This window comes from Agelaius phoeniceus, chromosome 9 (assembly GCF_051311805.1).
Source record: "Agelaius phoeniceus isolate bAgePho1 chromosome 9, bAgePho1.hap1, whole genome shotgun sequence".
Lineage (NCBI taxonomy): Eukaryota > Metazoa > Chordata > Aves > Passeriformes > Icteridae > Agelaius > Agelaius phoeniceus.
The window spans coordinates 17,747,967-17,771,024 of NC_135273.1; the positions used below are offsets into that span (position 1 = coordinate 17,747,967).

Genomic DNA, 23,058 nt, shown 5'->3' on the forward strand with positions numbered 1-23,058 from the left:
CTATTGGGACAGATTCCCTCTGTGCCTTTTTGGCCTGCATGGTGTCCATTAACACTCTGCAAGCAGCTGAGATGAATTCACAGCCCTGGGCTGCAGCCTGCATTAAGCTCTTTTAATTTTCCACCTCCACAATGCCATTGTGGGGCATAAAAGTGAGGGGTGGAAAGGTAAATGTCCTGGGGAAAATGTGCTCACAGCATGTGTGCAGCTGTGCCTTTAAAACTGCTGTATGGGACGTGTAGAAGGAAATGCTCAGTTTGATGGTGCTCCATGCAGAACAATGCTGACACATTCAGATATCACATTTACAGGCTGTCAGGCTCTCAGACTTGGCCTTGGCTCAGGACAAAGTACAGTATCAGGGAGAATCAAACTGTTCTGCAGCAATGAATAGAGGAGTGGGTAAACTCCCTACTTGTGAAAAAAAAACCCTCAGAGAAGACATGCACAGATTCTACAGCCACAGTGAATGCTATCAGGATACTGGGCAGAAAGTCAATTTATTTCTGATAAAAGTTGGTTCTGAGTTGCTTGAAGTTTTATTAGTTTTCAATTAAGACAGCCAAGAGTCTCGCAATGAAAATGGATTGCAGAACCTTAAGGAGGACTGCATTCTGTGCAAAAATGGGGCAAGACTGTTTTAATGCAGGGGGAATGGAAAGTATTAGAGGAGTCTGTAACAGATCAAAGACTTGAAAGATGAACATTTTTTTTCCTGGAGTGGGGAGTTAGGGGGTTGGGGGAGCATGGTAGTTGACTAGCCCTGATAAGAGCAGAGTTCATCACAGGCATGAAGATACACATGCACAGAGAAGCCAAAGAGAGGATCATGAAAGACCCAGAAATAAACTCTGCCAAAACATCTGGAATCTGACAAGAAAAGGAAGTCACCCAGACTTAACTGAAGCTTACAGGGAGCAGGCTGCTCTGATAATGTGGCCATGATAGCATGAAAATACACCATAAGTAAAGAAATAAAGACAGGACCTGCTCATGGCATTCAGAATACAAAACAACAGTACGTGACTCGGCACACAAGCCAAAACCATGCCCAGAGCTTAAAACTATTTTAGAGCTGTAATTCTTGATGAGATGGCAAGGGAGGCCTGGCAAGTTCAATGATGACAACACCAACACTGCTGCTTTTGGAGATGTCTGGACACCATGGCTACAAAACATGATTTGGCTGCAGCTATGGGCTGCTCAATAATAGTGTGTCTTCCAAGATTTAGTGAAGAAGGAAAAATCTTATAGCTGATCTTAACATTCTGAGTCTGGTTAAAACAATGCACTCATTAGAGAAGGAGTGACCAAAACAAATAAAAATGGCTTTAGTGACACTTTTGGGAAATTGGGATGCTCTCAAAGAGGGCAGAGCAGTGCTGAAAGGACACAATTTCTCTAATTCACAGGGTTCCAGGAAAACTACTCCTGTAAAGAGAGGCCAAGCTTAGACACATTTGTCTGGGAAGGCAGAGAAGAAATATCAGTCCAGTTGTTGAACATTTGTTCTGGTTGCTGAAAGGGGCAAAACAGACAGTTCATGGAAAGCCAGGATGTCCCTGATGACAAATACTGATATGAGCAAAATCAAAGTACAACTCAGGGTATTTTAATTTTTAAATTTAAACTTCAAATCTGCTTTTGCACATTTTATTAATCCAGAGATTGTGCAGCCTTTAAAAATGGAAATATGATCACTAGAAAGAACTACAGATGCTAATAATCAGTGACACATTACTCACATTTTATTGTAAAACAGATGTGTGTACTAATCTAATTATAATGACTAATATAACATAGGCCTTTGACATACATATGTGAGCATAATGTTTTCTGTGAATCAGTGATTTAAATATGGTTTTGATTTTGTTTACTTTCCTAAGTTCAGTGTCAGAGAAGGAAAGTATATTTGTTACAGGCCAACAGATCAAAAGAAGCAGAGAAAGTCTCTGGGTATTATTGGAAACCCATGTTTTGACAGTAGGCATTTTCAACGGGTGAGTGGAATGTTATGATCTCCAGCTTCACTCAAATTACTTCTTTTTAATGATAATACTTCCTTCCTCTGAGGCTGTACCACAAACAATTATAGAACATTTTGGAGCCTGTATTGTGTGCTATTACTTTTAAAAGATAGTATCCTGCTTCCTTTTTTCCCTATAATCTTTTTTTTCTTCAGAGCAATGTTCAAATAGACTCCTTTTTGGAAAATCACTTGCCTATGCCATGGCTCATATTATGGCCATTTAGCACTGTGGTCATTCACTGTCTGGCTAGCTTTTCTTTTGAGTCAGAGTGTTGACTGCTTGTGCACTGAGGATTCTGAATAACAAAAATAAATAAATCAGAATTCAAGAGCAGAATCAGCAGCAGATATTTAACAAGACACTACAAGGTACAACATACCTTATTTGCCAGTCAAGCAGAATTTAGATGCTCTCACTCACTCATCTGATTTAACTTCAGAGGTTTCCTAGATTCAAATACAGAGTTCCTTTAAAGATCAGCATGATGTCTGCTGTGAGTCCCAGAGAAGGAGGTGAGTTCTCCTCCTTCCCATTTGTGTCTCTCCCAGCCACTCAGGCACGCACAAACCTTGTAGCCAGGTGAAGTCAGCCTCAGGTGTGGGACACCCTTCAGCAGTCACTCCCCAGGTGGAAGCCTTTGCTCAATGTCTGCTGTGGATAAAATACATTTTGATAGAATTGCAGCTCCAAGAAACTGCCCTGTTTTTCTAGATATAATCCCACAAACCCATGAAAAGCAACTCAGCCACTGCTTACTGCCACTCCTCATCAACAATCCCCATCAGAAACTTCCACTGCTATTATTAACTTTTGACAGACTTTAACCATCAGAATAGAAATAGTCTATGCATAGGCTCTCCACAAAGAGAATTGTTTTTTCAAACTGTGCAAATATTATTATTCTCTTTAAAACAAACAAACCAACCAACCCACTACCAGAGCTTTGCCAATATCTGACTTAACATCAACACAGTACACTTTTAATACCTTCATGGGTGACAAAAATAATTTTTTCATTTTTCCAGGGTACAATCCCAATTCAAAGCTGCCTATCCCAAACCATAAAGAATCATTCACACAGGTTTTCTGTCATTTGGAAAGTGCAGAGGAAAAGCCCTCTTAGTGCTGTGCAGAAGAATTTGACGGATGCTCACTTGTAATTCTGCCCACGTCCCAGCTGCCCTGCACAGACTATTGTTCCACGTAGCCATGGAGCCAGCAAATCAGACCAGACACAGTCAAAAGGCATCTGGCTGCTACTTCACCACATCAAAATCACTAGTTTTTCATGGGTTAGGACCTCTCCTCTTCCATCAAACAATGCAAATAATTTGGCACCTTTCAAAGGCCTGCTGTTGAAGCAGTTATCTTCTTCCTGCTTTAGGAGACAAACTTTGTCTATTGCCTTCTCATGTAAGGAATGCAGGAAAAAAAATCAGATTCTTTTTTTTAATAGATAGTGCATATTTGAGAGCTTATTCGAAGCAACTTCTCAGACAGAAAAAATACAAGCTGGTTTGGTGATATGACATCTCTACATCTTTTCCACGTGGCCACAATAATGCTAAGAAAAATATCTATTTTTGGTTAAGGGATGCATCCAAGCTTATGGTATGTGCAGCATGTGAGATTGGCTTCTTTCTCTGCAAAGAATCTTTTAACAAGTGGCAACTGAACTTCTGTACTTTGAAAAAGACCAGACATATTTCTTTTGCTCCTTATTTTTACCTTTAAAGGAAAGAAGATGAAGAAGACAATATTAAGTACCTGACAGGTACATGAAAGAGATGCCTTTAATGTGCTACTGCGTCTGCCTGTTTTTCACTTAGATGCAGTGTTGAGGAACATATGTCCTCATCTACGACATGAAAGACATTCTATTCTAAAATACCCTGTATTTGAAGGACATGAAACAAATATTTTGTTTATTCAAAGCTGGGTCAAAAATTCTTCAGAGAGCTCATCTTAGAAACACAAGTGAGGTAACTTTTTAAGCAGTCCACAGACCTACTGGATGTTTGGATAAATACTTTTCCATTATTTCACTGCTCAGCAGGAAACACAACCACTTGTCTCATCCATAAGTCCTCCTGAAGCTTAGAGTTCAAAGTTCAACCACTACTCAAACCTGCATAGCACACAAAATTTGACTGAAGTTCCCTGATTAAAATGTCTCTGATAAAGATTTTTACTGGAAGAATTCCTTAAGAAACAGTAGGCTTTTGCTTCTGTTTTTAAGTTTAAAGAATCTGTTTTAAAATTAGCAGCTGCCGAAGTGCAGCAACACCGTTCCTCACAACAGAGCAAAAGTGCAGCACATCTTCCAGGGACATTCCTGAGGTTAGGGAAGGATTCCCTGCTCTTCTGACAACAAACTGTGCTGTGAGTATGTGCGTGGGTATTTTGTTTTCAGCTTGGAATGTTTTAAAAAACTCAAAACTCAGAGTCACAGAGTCACAATTTATTATCCAAATAAGAAATTTGGTCAAGGATTTATTATCCTTAAGAAAAGCAGAAACAGAAGAAACTCTTGGTGGACATGGTAGAAAATGGAGATCAGAGGGCAAGATTCTATCTATGTCCAAGAAGGACAAAGTAGGTCAGATACAAAATGTTTTTATTCCTTGGGATGTGAAGACCTTAAATGATTTCTTCTGTGGTCTGTTCAAGAATTTAGTATTTCTACTAAAGGAGACAACATACAGAAAGTGTAAAGCAGTCTCAAAAAAACCCCCAAGGCTAGAAGAGCTCTTTAGATCTCATTTAGTCCAACATTCTTCCCTTTAATTCACCTTCACCCAAACCTTTCATTCCACAACCATTCAATTCTCTGCTTGGACACTACTTCAATCTTTCTCAATCCAGGTCACTGGGTAAGGGCAGATCAGAAATACCAGGAAAGGGGAAGGGGTACATTTCTTGTAGTATTTCTGGTTTCTGAACAGAAGCAGGTAGGTCAAAAGAATTTATATGGAAGCATTTATTTTTAAGATACATCAAGGCTAAATGAGCTACTTTGGAAAACTTGTTGAAGAGATGTTTGAAAACTTAAGACAATAAATCCAAGTATAACCCAACAAATCTGAGACAAGTACACTACACCTTCTGGCTTTAGTTCACTGCTTTTGTAGTGTGACTTGCCAAGAGCCATGTAGCAGCTCTTCGACCATCCCTATGTAGATACAGTGATTGTTTCATGATCAGCTTCACCTTAAATTTTTTTCCTTCCCATCAAGTTTTATTCCATTAGAAACCACATCTGGCGCCATTGGAGCCACACCTCTACCCTGTCCACAGAGGAGGGATGGACTGGAAAACTTCTGTCTCCTCAGCCCAGAACTAAGTGACAAAAGAGCACATTGAGTGGTTGGGTCTGGTCAGGAGGCTCTGAGACACATCTTGCTGAGACAGCACATGCTGCAAAGCATATGAAGCTGGAAAAGTCTCCTGGGAACACAATACTGTGTATTTGCCCTGCCCTTAAGTGTTTGTTTATTCCAGCCACAGTCAGAAAAAGGGCACTGAACCATCAGGATAATTTCTTTGCCTCAGTAGAGTCATCCTTACATCAGTCAGTCCCTTAGAAAATGGCAAGAGAGAGAGAAATTATGGACATAAAGTCCATATAAAATATGGTGCCAACACAGAATGTGTGGAAAGCACAGACTGAATTCCATGAAGCATGTGACTTCACAGATAAACCATATCCTGTGGTCTTTCAGAGAGACTTGTCCTTCCCCAAACCTGCCTGCAATACTTGTCTGGGGAGAAAGGCAAGGCAGAACAGGTGATAGCACAGTGCATTATCAGGACAACTCTCACTGTGGTTCTGCAGTCTGTGTCCTCTCTGAGCTGAGCAGAGGGAGACCAGCAGGCTCACAGGGGCTAGCTTGAAGTCCTGTCAGTAATGTTTTAACTGGGACTGATGTCTAAGGAGAATGCATGGCCAGAACATACCAATCCACTGAAAAGCCTTTGAAATCCATATTAACATGATATTTGCTCACCAACTGCCAGAAATAAGGGCACCTAAAATTGACATTTTAATATTTTTGGAGAATAGAGCTGGAGCAGCAATGGACTTTTTAATGGTTCCCAAATGACACTGCCACTCTATGAAATCACTGCCACCTACCACTCAATGAAGGTGACACTGCTATATTCAACTGTATGAAGCTGGAACTGTGTCTTTGTGCGTGAAAATCACAGTAAGACTCTTCAACTCTTGCATACACCTAACTAGGCAGGAATTACATGACAGAGTCTCTAAACTCTTGCAAAATACCCACAGGTCTCATTTTTTCTCAGGATTAGCAGTGCCCTGAAAATTGGAATGATCAAACTTGAAGCAAAAGCTAAGAAAAATATACTAAATCCCCTGTGCTTTAGTGCAGTCCTAAACGGAATCATAAAAATAATAACAAAAGCAAGTTTCCTGTAGCAAAACAAAATGTGCTCTTATGTGAAGAAAGAGAAAATGAAAACTACATTACAGCATCAATAGTAAGGATTTCACTTCTTGAAAGTGGCTGCACAACAGCTACAAAACCTCAGACCCTACCCAGATACATCAGTATCATTCATTCATAGCCCTGAAAGAAAAAAGGAAAAGGGAATGGAAGAAGGGTACTTTACTCAGGGGGAAAGGAAATCTGCAGTTAACAACATCACCCTATCTATTTAGATATTTTCCAATCAGTCAGAAATAAATGGCCATAAGAAAAATATGATCAAAGCCCCAAACACTCTGTAAACATTGCATGATGTTCAGAGACATAAAAGGCACGATGCTTACAATTTGGAAGCTCTTACATAGTGTTTTTTTCTGTTGACAAGGAGCTGGGTTCACAAAACTGTATTTTCCACATACTGGTCCACCAAATAGCCATAGAAAAATACCATGGGCAGAACCACATTGTTCAGAAGTTCTGGATTGCTACAGTTCAAAGGTAACTTGGCCCATTAAAGGAATTGGAAAATTTGGATACAGATCCTAACACCCTCCATGCTTGGCAACATTGAATCAGTTTGGATTTTATCCATCTTCAATCACTGAACATTCATTTTTAATTAGGATTCCTTGGGCCATGGGAGCTACCAGCTGCTGGACTCTGAAAAAGACCTGGCCATAACTCATGTCTCTGAAGGTAGGTTCCAGACAGACAGAGAGCATCTTTGCATGGTGCCTGCATGAGGAAGGGTGATAAGCTGTAGTTGCCCTGAAAGGTGATGGCCAGGTGAAAAATGAAAAGTTCAGAGAGACAGTTTATTGCTGCAGGTGGGGAGCAAACTCCCATACATCACTCAGAACAAGCATAGCTCTCCTTAACAGCATATCAGGTGTGAAAGCAGGCAGCCCACCCCAGCCCCACAAGAGAGAGCTGCAGCCCTGAGAAAACCTTTTTTCCATGCTAGAGCCCAGCCAAAGCAGTCCAGTGTGAGTTGCAATGGATGCCACTGTGTCCCTCTGCCACCCTGCAACACTACTGTAAGGGCAAGCCACAATCCTGCTCACAGGAATCCTGCAGCACGTTCTGGAGACAGATTTGGGAATGCAAGTAAGACCTTTCAAAGAAAGAAGGCAGGTTAAGAACAGCCAGAGAAGGAGGACAGGACAGCAAAAGCCAAGAGGCTGTGGTTACCTCTCCTGACAGATGTGGCTTTGCAGAGAGGCAAAGGGGATTTGCACAGCAGGTCTCACCCCGAGCGACTAAAGCTGGTATTTCAATAACACTGCCCCAGGGAGAGAGGGGCTCCAGGCTCTGCAAACAGCCAGGCTGCGCTGTGTCAGCTGCACTGGAGTGCTGATTAGGCACTTTTCTCCTCAGAGCAGACCCATTCAGCAGGAAATGAGGCCACATGCGTGCTGCCAGAGCTGAGAAAGCCATATCCTGCGGGTCAGAGGCTCCACTGGCGTGCGTCAGCACACTTCCACAGCAGCAAAGGGACGTGCGCTGTCTTACAGAGGGAGCTGTGCACCCAGCCTGGGCAGAAAAAGGCAATTGTACTGCATGTTCATTTGGCCTTTGGGATTTTTGGTGCGTGGGTAAACTGTGATGGCATCAGGTAAGAGACATAAAAAAATCTTGAAAAAACTTTTTACAAAAGCAGAAACATTTCAGTAGCAACAAATGGGTGGAAAGGATGTAAGATTTTAACAGCAAAGAAAGTCAAATCATACAACTGCCACCTTTCCTGGTTGCCTCAGTTCCAATAGCAAACCCTTCCAACAGAGGGACAAAGGAAGGTTGCATATCATCCACCTGCAGCCCAGAGGTAAGAAGTGATGTGTAAAAAGTCATCCAACAAATCTGTATTTAACCTGGGAAGATGGGAGGTCAGAAGTTTATGTTTGTCCACAGCTCCCTAGCCTGACTAGTGCTGTTGGGCCCATGAGTATATCCTAAGGGATTGGCACAACGTAGATTTCCTCAGGTGTGTTAGCTGCTGGGTTACCTGATGAGTGCTGCTGGCAGTACAATTTAGGGATAGCAAGAGAGAGATGTGTACAGGTCCTGTTCTAGCTGTGCAAAGAAAAGCTCTCCCTTAGCAAAAACCTAAAAGGGCAGCATCACCTGAGCTCATTTATGCTATGACAAGTAAAAAAGACTTTCAGCCTAGACCACTTTTAAAAGTACCTCTGGAACTTTAGAATAAATATCCCTTTAAGAGTAAGAATCACTTTTTATGTTTTTATGTTGTTGAAGAAGTTTCAAGACGGAGCAATAAAAGCGATTCTACACAAAAGACATAACCCACAACACAGAGGGAACTATCAAAAGTACAGAGATCACATGCTCAAAACAGAGAGAGTATGTTTTCAGTAAACTGTCAGACACAAGAGATTTCATAAACTGTCAGACATGAGAGATTTCAGAAGTCCAGATGTGCCTTTGACTCCTCTTCTGTCTTCTATCATAGGCAAATACATTGTATAAAGCCTTCTCCCCAGTTAAATGATCTAGTTCTGTCCAAAGCTTGTTAGGGCTCTTGATGCAATTAAAGGAACTGTTGGTGCCAATAGGAATGGGGATTGTTGACAAACAACAAAAGTTGATACTGACTCTTTCAGTGCATCTTTCAGCTCTGTAGGGCCCAAGCACTCACATGGGACCTTAGGCAGTCCTTACTGATGTCTTTACACCAGTATTTTGTACACACCATTAAAAGATTAGTTGGCTGAAGTCATTTATGAGAGACATGGTGTGAGGCATGAATGAGCCTAGCAGAACTATATGAGAAGGTTTAAGATGTCCATCCAGCCTAATATCTTCTCTCGAGCAACAGCAAGGAGTAGATGCATTGGAAGGGTATGCAAAGTCAGTCATCCCTGGTTTCCTCCCAATCAGCAGACCAAGGACGTCCTAAAATGGAGTTTCCATCAGGACTATCAAACTACATAATTGCTGGTAGAATGTTTCTGGTGAATTTGTCTGTTTGTTTTTGAATTAGTTTATCTCTTTGACAGGATTTCCCTTTGCTGTGTTAAAAGAGTAGATTTGAATCTACAAATTTTAATTACTTCCCCAGGCAGCATAAATTTTAAAAACTGCTTCTGCTTCCTCAAGTCTGATAGTGCCCTGTGCATAATCCAGACCTGTCACTCTCTTGTGAGAAGAGTTTGCTGTATGGACACCAAAGTCTGTTCCTGGAGGAAACAAATTACAAGATTTTAAAGGCAGTTTTCCGTCTCATAAGGATCAGATTTAGCACATGATAAATTATCTGTGATGCTTAAAAGCAGACATGTATGATCCTGTCTAAGCAATTACTAGGAGAGGGGTGGAGTAGCTAAATCCGTACTAATTGCCCTATCCAGGGAAGCAGGAATGCCAATGTGTTTGTATCATCCATACTTCATGCAAGCTGAATATATAACCTATCATACCTGCTGGCAGAAGTATTAAATCCATATCTGGGGAGATTTGTAGGCTTTCAAGTGATAAACACTTCAAAAGGAGCACAGGGGAGAGGCAGGAATGGACTGCAAGGTGCCAACTCCCTTGTCTGTTCTGGCCTAGCACTGTAGTACCATTTGTGAAAACAAGGACATTAACGTTAGGGTGATGCACCTGAAGCTACAGTATCAATTAATTTAGGATGGTTTTCGAGAGTTTGATTGTTAGTGGTCAGTGGGTGCGCTCACAGCAGAGGGCAAACACGAAAGCACAGTACGCAATGCCCTGGCACAGGTGTCCTAAATGCCTACAGTGTTCATTCCCATGCCTGCTGAAGGGCTGCTCCTGCCTGCCAGACCTCCTTTTCTCCGGGCTGCCACCACCTGAACCCACGGAATGGGAGATAATGTTAACTAGAACTGCCAGGGAGTGGTGGTCCTGTTCCAGCTATGGAATGGGATGAGTGGAATGGGCATGAGGGCCTGCAAAATTGCCAACAGATCCAGGAAACCTGAGAGGATGCCTGATACAGCCTTCCCCATCCCAGCTGTCTACCCCACAGCCTCCAGCTGCCAGGCTGCCTCACCTGCTCGTACAGAGGTTTTCTGTACTCAGGGAGGGAGGGAGTTTCTCATTTCGCCTCGACACCGACCCGTGTCCTTTGGGCAAGGGGTGTGTGTGTGCAGAGAGGATCGCGGAGGCTAGAGATGGAGCATCCCTGTCTAGCCCTGATGCCACCCTACAGGCATGGTGTGGACAGAAACGAAAGAGAAAGGGAGCGTGAAAAAGCGGAGAGTTGAAGGGGTCAGGGGAAGCGCAAAGAAATAGGGAGGGAAGGAAGAAAGCGCGAAAAAAAAAAAAAAAAAAAGGAAAAAAAAAGGAGGAGAAAGGGGAGGAGATGAAAAGCAAGGAGAGAAGGGAGGACCGGGCGGGAGGAGGCGAGAGGCCGGGAGGAGAGGAGGGAGGCAGCTCGGCAGAGGGGGACGGGACGGGACCCGGCGCCCCGCGGGCCATGCGCCTCCTGGCTACGGCGCTGGCCGCCCTGCTGGCCACGGCCTCGGCCCCAGGTAAGCGCCAGCGGGACCCGATCCTCCCTCGGCCTCGGTGGGACCCGAGCCCTCCCCCGGCCCCGCGGGACCCCGGCCCGCCTCGGGCAGCCCCCGCCCAGCGCGGAGCGGGCCCGGGTCCCGCAGCAGCGGGCGGCTCGGGCGGCGGGACGGGCCGCGGGCCAGAGCTGGGGGCCGGGCCCCGGGGCCCCTCCGCCCGCCCGCTCCCTGCCCCGCTCCGCTGCCGCTTCCCCGGCTCCCGGCAGCAGCGCTTCTTCGCAGCCATCCGATCCTGTTTAGAAAGGAAAGCCAGACCCTTCATGGAAGTTCATGGAAATGAACTTCGGCTGTCTTCTCTGCTAGGCAAAGCCGAAGTAAAGGGAGATTCGGCGTTGTTTTTGCCACGGGTGCCCTGATCCTGTTGGCATCAGGTGGAAATGGAACCTGTAGGTTGCAGTTGTAGGTCACTTGTAAAAAGTGTCCTCCCTTTAAGACCCTTTATTGCTCTAAAAACAAAGGTATGTTGGACAACATTATGTGTCCTGAAGCTGCAGAACAGACACAGAGTGTGGATCTGAACTTCCAGGTGCAGTGAGCTTAGAGGGGTGAGGAAGCCTTGCTCATTGAAGGCTAATTTAAAGACTTGAATTCGAACTTTGCTGCAGAAGGGCAAGAGATGGTGGAGGCAGAGGTTTGGTTCAAGTCCGTCTTTAGTCAGTGCAGAAGCTTTCTCTGAGGGGGGCTTCTGACTTGTGAAACTTGCTGACAGATCTGTTCAATTGAAAACGGCTGGTTGTTTGTCGGTGCTCTTGCTAGTCAGCTCCTAATTATTTTCATTTAAACGAAGAGCTTTGCTGCTTCTTGGCTCATCTGCTCTTTTTAATTGTAAAGAAATCAAACGAAAGCAGGCTTTAACAGTAGCATAGCTTCACTGAACAAACTACAACACAGATAAAAGCCATCCCATATGCTTCTGGTTGTGCAAAGCTAGATCAGAAGGTAAGCACCTCCAGTCCCCAGCTATCAGTCCTTGCGGCCCTGGAGGCTGGGTTGCAGATTCTGCCCATCATCTCCATGGAGGAAGAGAGAGAGGCCTGTATACAGCACTAAACCTGGACTGTGAGCAGCTGAGCACAGGAGCAGCTCCACTTCTATCTCAGCTGAAGTAACTGGGGTTCCCCACAAAACCACAGCCATGCTGAAACTGCTCACCACATGTAAGGACCCAGTGGCCACTGTAAGTCCTCTGGCACTGTTCCCACACAGAAAGAGGGGAGCAACCCTGGCATAAACAAGTTTCTGGGTACTAGAAGTATAGTTTGGTACCCCTGACAGTTCTGTTAAAGTGTTTTGCTGTGTAATATGGCAGACAGCAAAGTCCAAATCTAGCTAATTCTTGGATTTGAGCTGGTGTAAGCAGAAGTGGACTATTTTCAAAGTGGATTTTTTAAACAGAGCTTAGGCAGCAGTCACCTTTCCTGAGTCCCCACAGGCTATGGAGACATGCTGGTGGAACATACCAGAGAAGTAAACAGGTAAAATGTTGGGATGGGAGCAACTAAGCAAGCTCATTGCAAACAGGAGAGAAGTTTGATGGTTAAGCACACTACAAAGAAATCACCAAGTCTCTGACTCTTTCTCCTCCCATTCTATAAATAATTTCCCTTTCCAAGCAGAAATGAGACTGAAACTCTTGTGGTGAGCTCCACCTGAACAGCTACATCGTACTAAACCAGGAAGGCAGAAGAAGATAAACAGTGATTCCTCACTTGAAACAGCAATCTCAAGTCTAGAAATTCAATGTTATGTTGGCACAGAAGCCTGCGCTTAAGTTGTGAGGTCTCTTGCTCTTGGCAAGGAGCCCATTACAAGGGTAAACCTCATGTTGGGGCTGACCAGTGCCTGCTAAAGACAGGAGGAACATGTCCACTAGTGTCTGAGAGCCTTGAATGAGGGTTTTGCTTCCCACATTGGAGGGAAATGAACTCTTTCATTAAAAATCCACTGTTTCTCTTCCAATGGCAGTAGGAGGATAAAGTCACATGGATACTGTTTTTCTGCTTTATATAAAGCATCACCTGACCCTGTTCAACATGAGCTGGTACCATGATAAAAGCAGCATGAGATCTCCAAAACTCTTCTCATTGCTATACTTGTGCAGCTGCACCAGTGGGAGCCACAGAAGGAAGATAAGGAGATAGGTTCCCACTGATTAGAAACATGAAGGATGCAAAATTTGATATGTACCTATAAAAAGGCATGCCCCCAGAGGAAAAGTAGAAGCATTAGGTATAAAATACCAATGTTTGTAAGAGTGTAAACAGCCAGAAAGGGATCAGAATCTGTCCATCATCACCAGATCTGACTTCTTCTGCATTTTCTCTTGGGTACTTCTGGCACTATGTTCTGCCTAGTTTGGAATTAAGCAATGATTTCTTTTTATTTTTGCCTTGTATTTTGGGAATCTGTTTCACAATTACTCCTAGCCAGCTTTTTCAAAAAAGAAATTCACATGTCAGGAAAATGACATAATTGTTTTTCTTTACAGTTTTCATGACATGTTCACAATTTCAGTAGAAAAAATGTCTGTCTTTTTCATTTACCCAAACCATAATTTTATAAATGATTTATTAAACATTCATTGTTGAAGTACATTTGAGGACACCAAAAAGTGTTGAAAACCTCAAAGTTATTCCTTATTTGCTAAGCAGCACAGCCTTCAAATTTAATCTTATTTTGATAGCAGAGACAGCCATTTACTGGCTTCCCTTCTGCTGGTAAAGCACCAAGGTTGGTAAGTCCAGAGAATCATAACTGAAGTTTCATGCATGGAAAGCTTTTGGTGGGATTCAGCCTTAATTTTAAATTTCAACATCCTGTTCTACTTTTATGCTTTCTACAATCCAAAATAACCTCTTGCTTTGGCATTTATGTGAATTGCAGACAAATGCATTTATGTGAAATGCAGACAAACATAATGCACAAATAATTTTATCAATAACCTCATCCATACTTAGCTCTAGTTTCTTCAATATTTTTTTTAAAAACCCAAATTGTTCTTTATACAAAATATTTTCTCCTTCATAACAAAAAAATAATGTCTACTTGGAATAAACATGCCATTCAGTAGAGACTTTGACAGAAGTGGCACAAAATAATTATCATACTATTAATTTTCATAATTCTTCTCAAACAGTTGCAATGCAACTTCTTTAATTTAGTGGATTTACTGTATGTAAGGTGATATAATTCACTACTTCATTTCACTGCTTCACTGGGGCTATAAAACCAGTGTCTCCAAAACTCCTTCAGAAATAGAATGGAAATACTTTACTTGCTTATTTTGAAGATAAATATATGTTTGTGTTTCAGGAGCTGATGTCAGACAATAGTCTCTGCCAAAACACTCATCCCCTTTGTTAAAATGTTCCTTGCTGATGTGCTAGAAAAGTGTCCAGAAATGAAAAAATCATTTTCCCAGAGTTGCAATTCTCATTAGAATTTGAGTACAGTACAGTATTCACATAACAGGAAGTTCACAGTTTAGAGGACATTTCATGTTTTGCAGAGTGCATTGCAGGGAGTGCTTGCTCACTGCTGGAATATGGTTCTCTCTCTAGTGGATGTCCTCAGACCAGTAGATTGCACATCACAAGTCATTTTGGGAACACATTGCCACAATACAGCACTGGTCAGAAATAGATCGTTCTCTGATATGACTAATCAGGACTTAAAGTGCATTAGGAAGGAAATAAAATGAGTGTTGATTCCCATGCCTCAGAAAATCAGTCCAGTATAAATCAGTTCTGTCAGGAAAGGGAAAACATCCTCTATTTAACTGCTATGGACACTTCTTTCATCCTTCACTTATACTGGCTATTACTAGAGAGACAAAGAACTGGTCTAAGTGATGGTTTAGGATGAAAAACATTAAAGACAAGAACCAGAAATTAATGGAACAATGGAATAATCATTTGTCCCCATATGATCTCATGTCATATTTTGTAATGCAAATACTGTCAGATTAACTTGAATTTGTAGTCAGAAAAACTCGTCTGATGAATTTAAGCCAAGTTTGAGATGACCATTTGATTATGACAAGGAGAACATTACTTAAAACAGAGGACATAGGGAACAATAGGACATAGAGAATTCAGTGGTCTTCCAGTGATAGTCTAAGGAACAGTATGATGTAAGGTCTGCACAAATGATGTCTAAAAGAAGTAGACAGAAGCATGCACATTGAAATGCTACATTATTAAATCAGCATAAGAAGAGGACAGCACATAGGAAAAACTGAGGATGGGGTAACAGAAGTGGAGCAGAAGTTAGAACAGCTAAGTCACATACTTGAGGATTAGTAAGAATTTCTTTGATACGCTGGTGACTGAACTGCAAATGACAAGGGAAAACACCCAAGTATCCTATTTATTTGTCACCTGAGATAAAATCACATATGAAAGTACCATGAGAAAGGAGGAGATAATTCTGGGATATACCAGGCAAGGTATATCCCAGTCAAATCTGAGCAGTACTGTGAGTATTCCACAGGACATTGAAGAACTTCTTTCTAGACACTGCCTGTAACTGCAGTCAATTACATTAAAAAAAAAAAACAAACACCAATCAAACCCAAAATTGAAACTGTAACCAATGTAGAGAAGGGCTGTTAGGGTGAATAGGAAAGACACTACTTTACTAGAGGAAACTAACAGAGCTTGTCTTCTTTAGCTCAACAAAGCAAAGGCTGAGGCCAGATAATTGTTTTGTATATGGAGTCAGGAAGTAAGCTCTAGAGAAGAAAGCGCTATTTTAAGCTTAAAGCTGGCACAGGAACAAATGAGCATAAACTGGGTATTGAAAGCATTTAGCCTGGAATTCCTAAGAAAGATGCAAGCTGTCAGAAGAGCTGATCACAGAGCAGTTTCCAAAGCTGTTAAAAGACCGATAAAAGATTACGTGAAGTTGGTCCTGTGACAGTAGCAGGGTCTCCACATCAGCTCTAGGTTATTGATTAGTGACAGAAAAAATGCTGGGGCAGACTCACTAAGGAGGGTCCCCTGCCATCCTTAACATTCACAGAGAGGCAGACAATGTCAGGTTCTACAAGGTCATTAAATTACTGCACACTAAACAGATACCATCAGTTTACCTGCTGTGGGCTTGCGTGCTGGGACAGATTATGGTGCTGTTGTGCCATTATGGAGAATTCTCACCATCTTTTCTTTCCTTACAGATGTTTGTGAGGCTTTAAATGTGACAGTCTCTCCTGGACCAATGGTGCAATACTCTGAGGGGGATAATGCTACTCTTTACTGCCACATTTCTCAAAAGAGGAAGATAGACAATTTGCTGGCTGTGCGGTGGGTTTTTGCTGCATCACCTGCCCAGGAGCACCTGATGATCAAAATGACAAAGTTTGGGTCTGTCCAGTATTATGGAAATTATACTCATCATTTTCACAAACAAAGACTTCATCTTCTTAAAGAGGAACATGGAACTATGTACAAATTTCTTATTTTAAGCCTCCAGCAAACAGATCAAGGACATTATATATGCAAAGTACAGGAAATTGGCAAACACAGAAATAAGTGGACAGCATGGTCAAATGGTACAGCAGCTACTGAAATAAGAGGTGAGAGATTACTGATTTCAAGTCTATAATTTCTTCTTGAAATCCTGTGATCCCTTTTTTTTCTTGCAAATTCGCCCATAAGACATTTGAATTTAGATTATTTTTGAGTGTAATCTGTGCATAGGAGAAGAAAACCTAATATTCACATTTTGCCTCTCTCTTAGTGTTTCCCTTGGTCTTAGTTCTAGCCTAGCAGCAGTTGGTAAGTAGGACTTTTACTCTCACTTCAGTACTATTGTTTATACCACTTGCAGCCAGAAAGCAGAGCTACAAAAGCAATGGCCAGCTTGCTGGTATTGAACTTTGGATAAAATGACCAGCAACAAATGGCAGATGTGAACCAAGTTGAAAACAAGCCATCCCATTGGTATGGATAAGCTCAAATCTTAAGTCACCACACTTTCAGAGATGGGTGAAGTTGGATTTTGGGAACAGACTCCCTTGCAGAGGTGGTTTTGTTTAGCAGCTGTGCCATCAGTGCTAGCTGGCAAACTACTCTGCTTGTGTCTCTATAAACAGAAAAGTTCATATCTCACAGGGACAACTTTAAAGATAATGCCAGAAAGCAGTGTTGAGTGTTTTCTCATTCACTGAATGATGTAGGTTCCTAAATGCCTGTAGTAGAAACATGTGGATTTGTCAGGAGTCCTTGGAGATGGAATGGCATGTTCCAAGTAAGTGGCAGCAGAAGAAAAAGCAATATAAAATATTGTCACCCCACCTGTCATATTCCTCCTCACAAAGAGACACTCCACATCTTTCATAGCTTCTCAGGCTATTGCTAATTATACCACTGAAACCTCTCATTACTTTTCATAGCTAAACTATGGAGTTCAGATCGATGAAATTATTGAAAAGAAGGAAATCCATAATTTTTCAGTCCAGTCCTTAAATAATATTTCTACCCAGATTTCGAGTATGAGTCATGAATATATGATTAGAATAGGGATTTGAGACTTCATGACTTCATCATTTTCACACTATCTGCTCAGCTATATTGCTGCTCTCCACTTCAAATGACCCAAAGCAGAGCAGGAAACCTGAGACAAGAGAGGAAGGCTGGACAGCCTGCAGAGAGTTTTTGACACCCTGTGGGGATCTGAGGCAAACACCACAACCACCCTCGCCTCTTAAAAGCATATTTATTCTAACTCTAAATCTAGATTAAAGATACCAAAATATATCTGAAATACTGCATGTCTTTAAATGTCATAGCAACTGTTTTGCCACTTAAAGCCTCTTGACTGGAAGCAAAGGACCACCTTTGCTAGCATTTGCCTAATGCACCCTGAGTGCCCAGTACTTGCTGTGCTTGAGAGGGAAGGTAGCTCTTTTCCAAGTACTGATAAAGTTTCCAGTTTTCCCAACAGTAACACTTGGGCTTTTCAAGGAAATTTTATTCCAAACACATTTGGTATTTTATATTATGATCAGTTACACTTTTTATTGCAAAGGGATTTACTTCTATTACAGTTAGACCCAGGATACAGCAAACGGAGCAATACAAATTGCCTGAAGCATTTGGATACTTAAGTTGTACTGCTTGTGCTTTATCAAATAAGGCACCAGTGTTCCACCACATCACAGTTGCTGTGTTGCCTAACATTTTGTTCCAGTAATGTGTCTGCAGTTATGCCCAAATTCAAAATAGTATCTCTATGCTAAAGCACCAGACAAATTTCTTAAAACTTTGCACATCAAGTAGAGGCAGAAATAGAAGAGTTTCTTTTTTAAAAAAAAATATTTACACAGAAAGAGGACGTTACTGTGCAAGACGCAGATTTCCGGGGGAAAAGGATAATTCTGCTTCTTCAAAATGTAACTTGCTCTTGAAGCAAGTTGACAGCTGGATCTGTAGTATAGACTGCTATTAATTTATATTCAGATTTTGTTATTTGCTAGCAAGTTTGCTTGTGCAAATTTGCATAGGCCATTAATAAGTTGCAAATACATTTTGTCACAACACATAAATTTGTACAAATACACATATTGGACTTACAGAAAAACAGTTGAGTTACAGGCTGCAATTCCTTTCTATGTAATGATGACATTTAAATTTTACTTACATATCTGGCTTCTACTTTGATGGCAAAATACATTTCTTTGGAAAAGAAGCCTTTTTGTGGAGATGGAATCCTTACAGTTTTCTGTTCCTGCACTTGTGTCAACTACAGCAACTCTGTAGTGTTTTCAGAAGGTCCACCTGAAATTTGAAATTTGTTGCAAGTTTGCCCATTTCAGTGTTGTGAATACAAGACATCAGATAGCATTTATAAGAAGGCTATTGTTAAATCTTGTTAATAAAACCAAGAGAAACCCATGTGCCAGTGTTGCCAAGAAGTGCCTCCTAATCCAACCACACAGTGTCTTCTGTCTAAGTTAAGTTCAACTTTTTCTCCTCCCCCATATTCTCATTAAAGGCATCTCTTCCTGGGCTTGTGTCATCAATGTCAGACTAAAACCAAGTCAATTATAGCAGAGAATACACAAAAAGCCAAATTTATCAGAGAAAAAAAAATCAGAAAAATGGTTCTTCTGCTCCCTTCCTATCAGAAAAATCAAAATAATCAGTATTCTTCTCAGAACAGTATTCAAAAAAAGCATCCCAAAAACATCATTTACAATTAGCAATCCCTCATGATACTGCACATCTCTTAGGAAGATGTTCCAAATGGTTTACAATCCAAGAGAAGAGACTACTTGTAGGAGGACAAACATAGAAAATTAGGCAGTCCAACTATAATCCTACTGGCATGGACAACAAAAACAAGGAGATGATCACAACAATCTGTCTTGTTGGAAAAATTATTTATCAGATTTTCCCATAGAAGAAAGTCTGAGTTCTTAAATATTAGTAACATGTGGCAATTTCTAACAGTAAAAATTTTGCAAGATACACGAATGCAAGATTATTTTTTTCCCAAAATGAACAAAAGCCCTTTTCTCAGGGAAGTTATCCTGAAATACTTGCCAAAAATCTACACATGTGATGCTTTCATGTAACAAATGAGCAATTTGTTAAAATATTCAGGATGAGCTTCCCATCCCAACTGAAGAGAAGATTTCATTGGTCCTGAAAGTTGTATATCCATTGATCTAGCCTCACCCTTCACATGCCTGCAGGGCACTCCTTAGTGAATTCCCTTGCCAGTAAGATACTTGTTCTCTAATGATTTGCCACATGAAGCTCTCTTGGAGGTTCAGACCTCACAGGCAATCTGGAGGACATTGCCAGACTCCCATTTCATTGCAGTGATTAGTAGAGAAAGAAATCCCATAGAATTGGCCTAAGTGACATCATCTAATCTGATATCATAAAAAATATCAGCATGCATAAACAATCTGGCTGAGGAGAGGAGAGGGGGTTTTGAACAACATTTCAGCAGTCAGAGCATTTGCATTCTGGTTCTAGACTGTACAGCTGTTATCATATTGACAGTCATCCATCCTCCTGAAACAGAGAGGACAATTCTGTGACAATTCTGAACTGTTTCATCAAAAGGCTATTAGACAAAGCAAGATCTTGGGACACTGAAGTCTAAGGCAAAATATATTTACTTCCAGAGGTTCAAACTTTTTATGCCACTCATTTTTCAATTTTTTTCATGTCTTGTTTGGTTTCTTTCAGTGATTTCATCAAAATCTTCTGATCATCCCACTTTCAAGAAAAATCATGAAGCTTGGAAGTTTTTTGAAGGTAAAGATACATCTAACTGCTACTGTGTTTATACATGATGTTAGTTTAGTCCAATGGACAGAACAACTAAAGTGCCCCAAATCAGGACCAACTTTGCTAGTTCCTGTGCAAACCCAGCCTTGCCTGAGAAATTATCCCACAAAGTACAAGAGTTACTGGACAAAAGAGAATGGAAGAGTCCAGCTTCAGTTTCTCATCTATCTGATATGGCCAATGGGAAAATAACCACTGGAAATATTTTACAACACCTGAATAAAAGCCATGAGGGGAGACTAAGGCTGTAGTTTGGAAAAGAAAAAAATAATCATACAAAAATTTCAAGCCAGTGCTGCCAGCGAAGAAGCAATTGCAGACTTCCTTCTTCCCCAGCTACTCAGCACTCTCCCTACTGCCACTTTTTGTGTTTTATTGTGTGTTTGCTTTTTTTTCTTTGTTACAAAAACAAAACAAAATGAAACAAAACAGCTGTTTGAGCTGGGAAATAACCCAAATGAAGTCCTTTTGGGTTTTGAGTTGTTGCTCAAAAAATCTCCAAACCAGTTCTTTGTTTGCTCCTGAAAGGCACAACTCATAAGTGCAGTTATGCCTATTTGCATTTATGCAGACTTCAACCAAATTTCAAACTGAGCAGGATACTATAGGAAAGTTTCAAGAGGGTTAAACTACTTCTGAACTGTTACCCTAAATCTATTGGACCAGAGTCTGTTTAGATCTTGTAACTTTTTTCCTGTCCCATTGTCATGAAGCATCAGCTGCAGCACTGACCATAATCTGTGCTTGGTTTCAGATCTGTACGTGTACGCTGTGTTTGTGTGCTCCATAGGAATCATCAGTGTCCTCCTGTTCACACTTGTCATTCTCTGCCAGTCCCTTCTGAACAAGAGGAGATCCACAGGTGAGTGAAATGCCATTCTTGATGACTGTAAAGCCCTTGCCTAAAATGGAGTAGGGGGAGAGGAGAAGAGAATGCAGAGAAAGCAGGAAAAATAAGTATTTCCTTACCTTGATTGTAATTTTAATTAAAATTAGTAGGAAGAGAAAAATTCTGCCAGCCAAATTAGAACACAGGCATTTTCTTCCCTTTAAATAGAGAGGAAATAAAACTAAATTTCCTTTGGGCTTTTCAAAAATCTTCTACCTTTGCACCAACATAAGTTTAAAGTAGTTGGAACTTCTTTCAGAGGAGACCAAATGCTGAATCATTAAGTTGCATTCTGACCAGAAGCTAAAATTTTGCATGAGTCATTTTTCTCCAAATGTGTAGAGGGGTTTCAAAGCAATGTTAAAATCTTAACTCTGTTCTATTTTATTCTCCTTTCTTGAGTAGTTGTCAATATTCTTGGGAATTTGAGGGGTTTTATTAGCACAATCTCACTTGCAGTATTTTCTGAAACTAAAGCATCATTTTGACATTCAAATCTGTCTTTTCATAATGATATTTCAAAATCAAGGGTTACTGTGTCATTCTTGGCCTCAGAGAGGGTTTCTCAAAGAGGCAGCATCAAAGCAGTGTTGTTGTAAATGGAAGTGCTATTTCAGATCTGTGATGTAACCAGTGCAGTTTGAAAGTGGTTTATTTGGAGACCTCACACAAGCTGCAGGGATGAGATACCAGCACACTTAGCAGCCACCACATCAGAGGAGAGTGTAAGGACCACCTCTGAACAGAAGCTTTCAGGAGGAGCCTGGTTAGTGAGTTGCTTTGTTAATGACAGGAGAGAATGATAACTTTGCTGCCTCTGCAGCCTACACAGGTCCCAGGAAGGAATGAGGGACTCAGATACACCAGTGAGAAGACATGCAAGCTGGAAATAGATGTATAGAGAAACCCTTGCCTGACCACAAACACATTTCAGATTGTGGCTCCATCTTCCTGGTAGTGCACTTAGCAGAGTATCTCTGATTCTAACTGAACCCAACAACTCTGCTTGCCAAGAGGAAGGAGCAAGATTGATGTTATTCTTCTTACCCTGTTAAGTGATGACAAAGGTTTTGTGCCAAGAGAGTACCCACACTTAAGTGTGTTGGTCATGGTGAGTCACCCTGAAGCCACAAGCACTAGACTGATGTATCCCAGTTCTTCTTGAGCAGACATTGGGTTAGAATTTGCTTGTTTTTGTCAATTTATTGCTGTGAGCATACAAGTAGCTTGAAGGAAAGGTCTATTTACATTGAACCAACACCAGCTAAATATTGAAATAATATACAATATAGGATAAGGATTTACAAAAGAGAAAAAGTAGGTTCTTTGGAGCTGCTAAAACCTTCTTTGCTACCCAAATATCTGAATATTTGCATGCTCAAAAACGTGTCAGCACTGTACATGAGCATTCCCTTACTCCTGAAGGATTGGGCCTACTGTTCTCCTATACATTTAAAAAAGGCCTGTCAGGTAGACAGAAGCACTGCCTTGACTGGCTGAAACATTGTTTCTGTATTAGTCCCAGCTCCTAGTGCCCTCAGCACCCATTTCCTTAGGATCAAAATGCACCACCTGGGAGCAGCATAGCTGCCTTAGAATGGGACAATTTAGCAAAGTCCAAATATGAAAACTTTCCCATAGAGAGGGGCAGGATCATGTGAGTGTCTGCTTTTCATGGCCCTTTAAAGAACAGAGAATGAGAAGGTAGGGGCACGTCTGTGTTGCATGCAACTTCACATCATGACCCAGGGATGCACTCTCTCATCCTTTTGAGATATAAATTGGCAGTAGGTTGACCAGAAGAGCCAGAGTCTGTCCTTTAAGAGAGGC

The 23,058-nt window shown here is 41.4% G+C and overlaps 2 protein-coding genes across 4 annotated transcripts in view; one reads left to right on the forward strand and one right to left on the reverse strand.

Moving 5' to 3' along the window:
- Positions 1-7,790, reverse strand: part of C9H10orf71 (chromosome 9 C10orf71 homolog) — a 75,705-nt gene extending 67,915 nt beyond the window's left edge. The window contains exons 1-3 of one of the 3 annotated variants that reach the window (XM_077183098.1): positions 3,018-3,142; positions 2,599-2,681; positions 2,410-2,476 (exon numbers count right to left, since the gene is read on the reverse strand). The gene's annotated coding sequence lies outside the window, so the exon portion shown is untranslated. Of the gene's footprint in view, positions 1-2,409; positions 2,477-2,598; positions 2,682-3,017; positions 3,143-7,672 lie in introns of those variants that run through there. The other 2 variants (XM_077183099.1, XM_077183100.1) reach the window with 2 other exon arrangements.
- Positions 7,791-10,848: 3,058 nt separating this feature from the next.
- VSTM4 (V-set and transmembrane domain containing 4) overlaps positions 10,849-23,058 on the forward strand; it is a 31,650-nt gene continuing 19,440 nt past the window's right edge. Inside the window, exons 1-4 of the mRNA XM_054637546.2 lie at positions 10,849-10,995; positions 16,211-16,609; positions 20,238-20,306; positions 21,094-21,201. Coding sequence (XP_054493521.2) covers positions 10,941-10,995; positions 16,211-16,609; positions 20,238-20,306; positions 21,094-21,201 — 631 coding nt within the window. The 5' untranslated portion in view covers positions 10,849-10,940. The remainder of the gene's footprint in view (positions 10,996-16,210; positions 16,610-20,237; positions 20,307-21,093; positions 21,202-23,058) is intronic.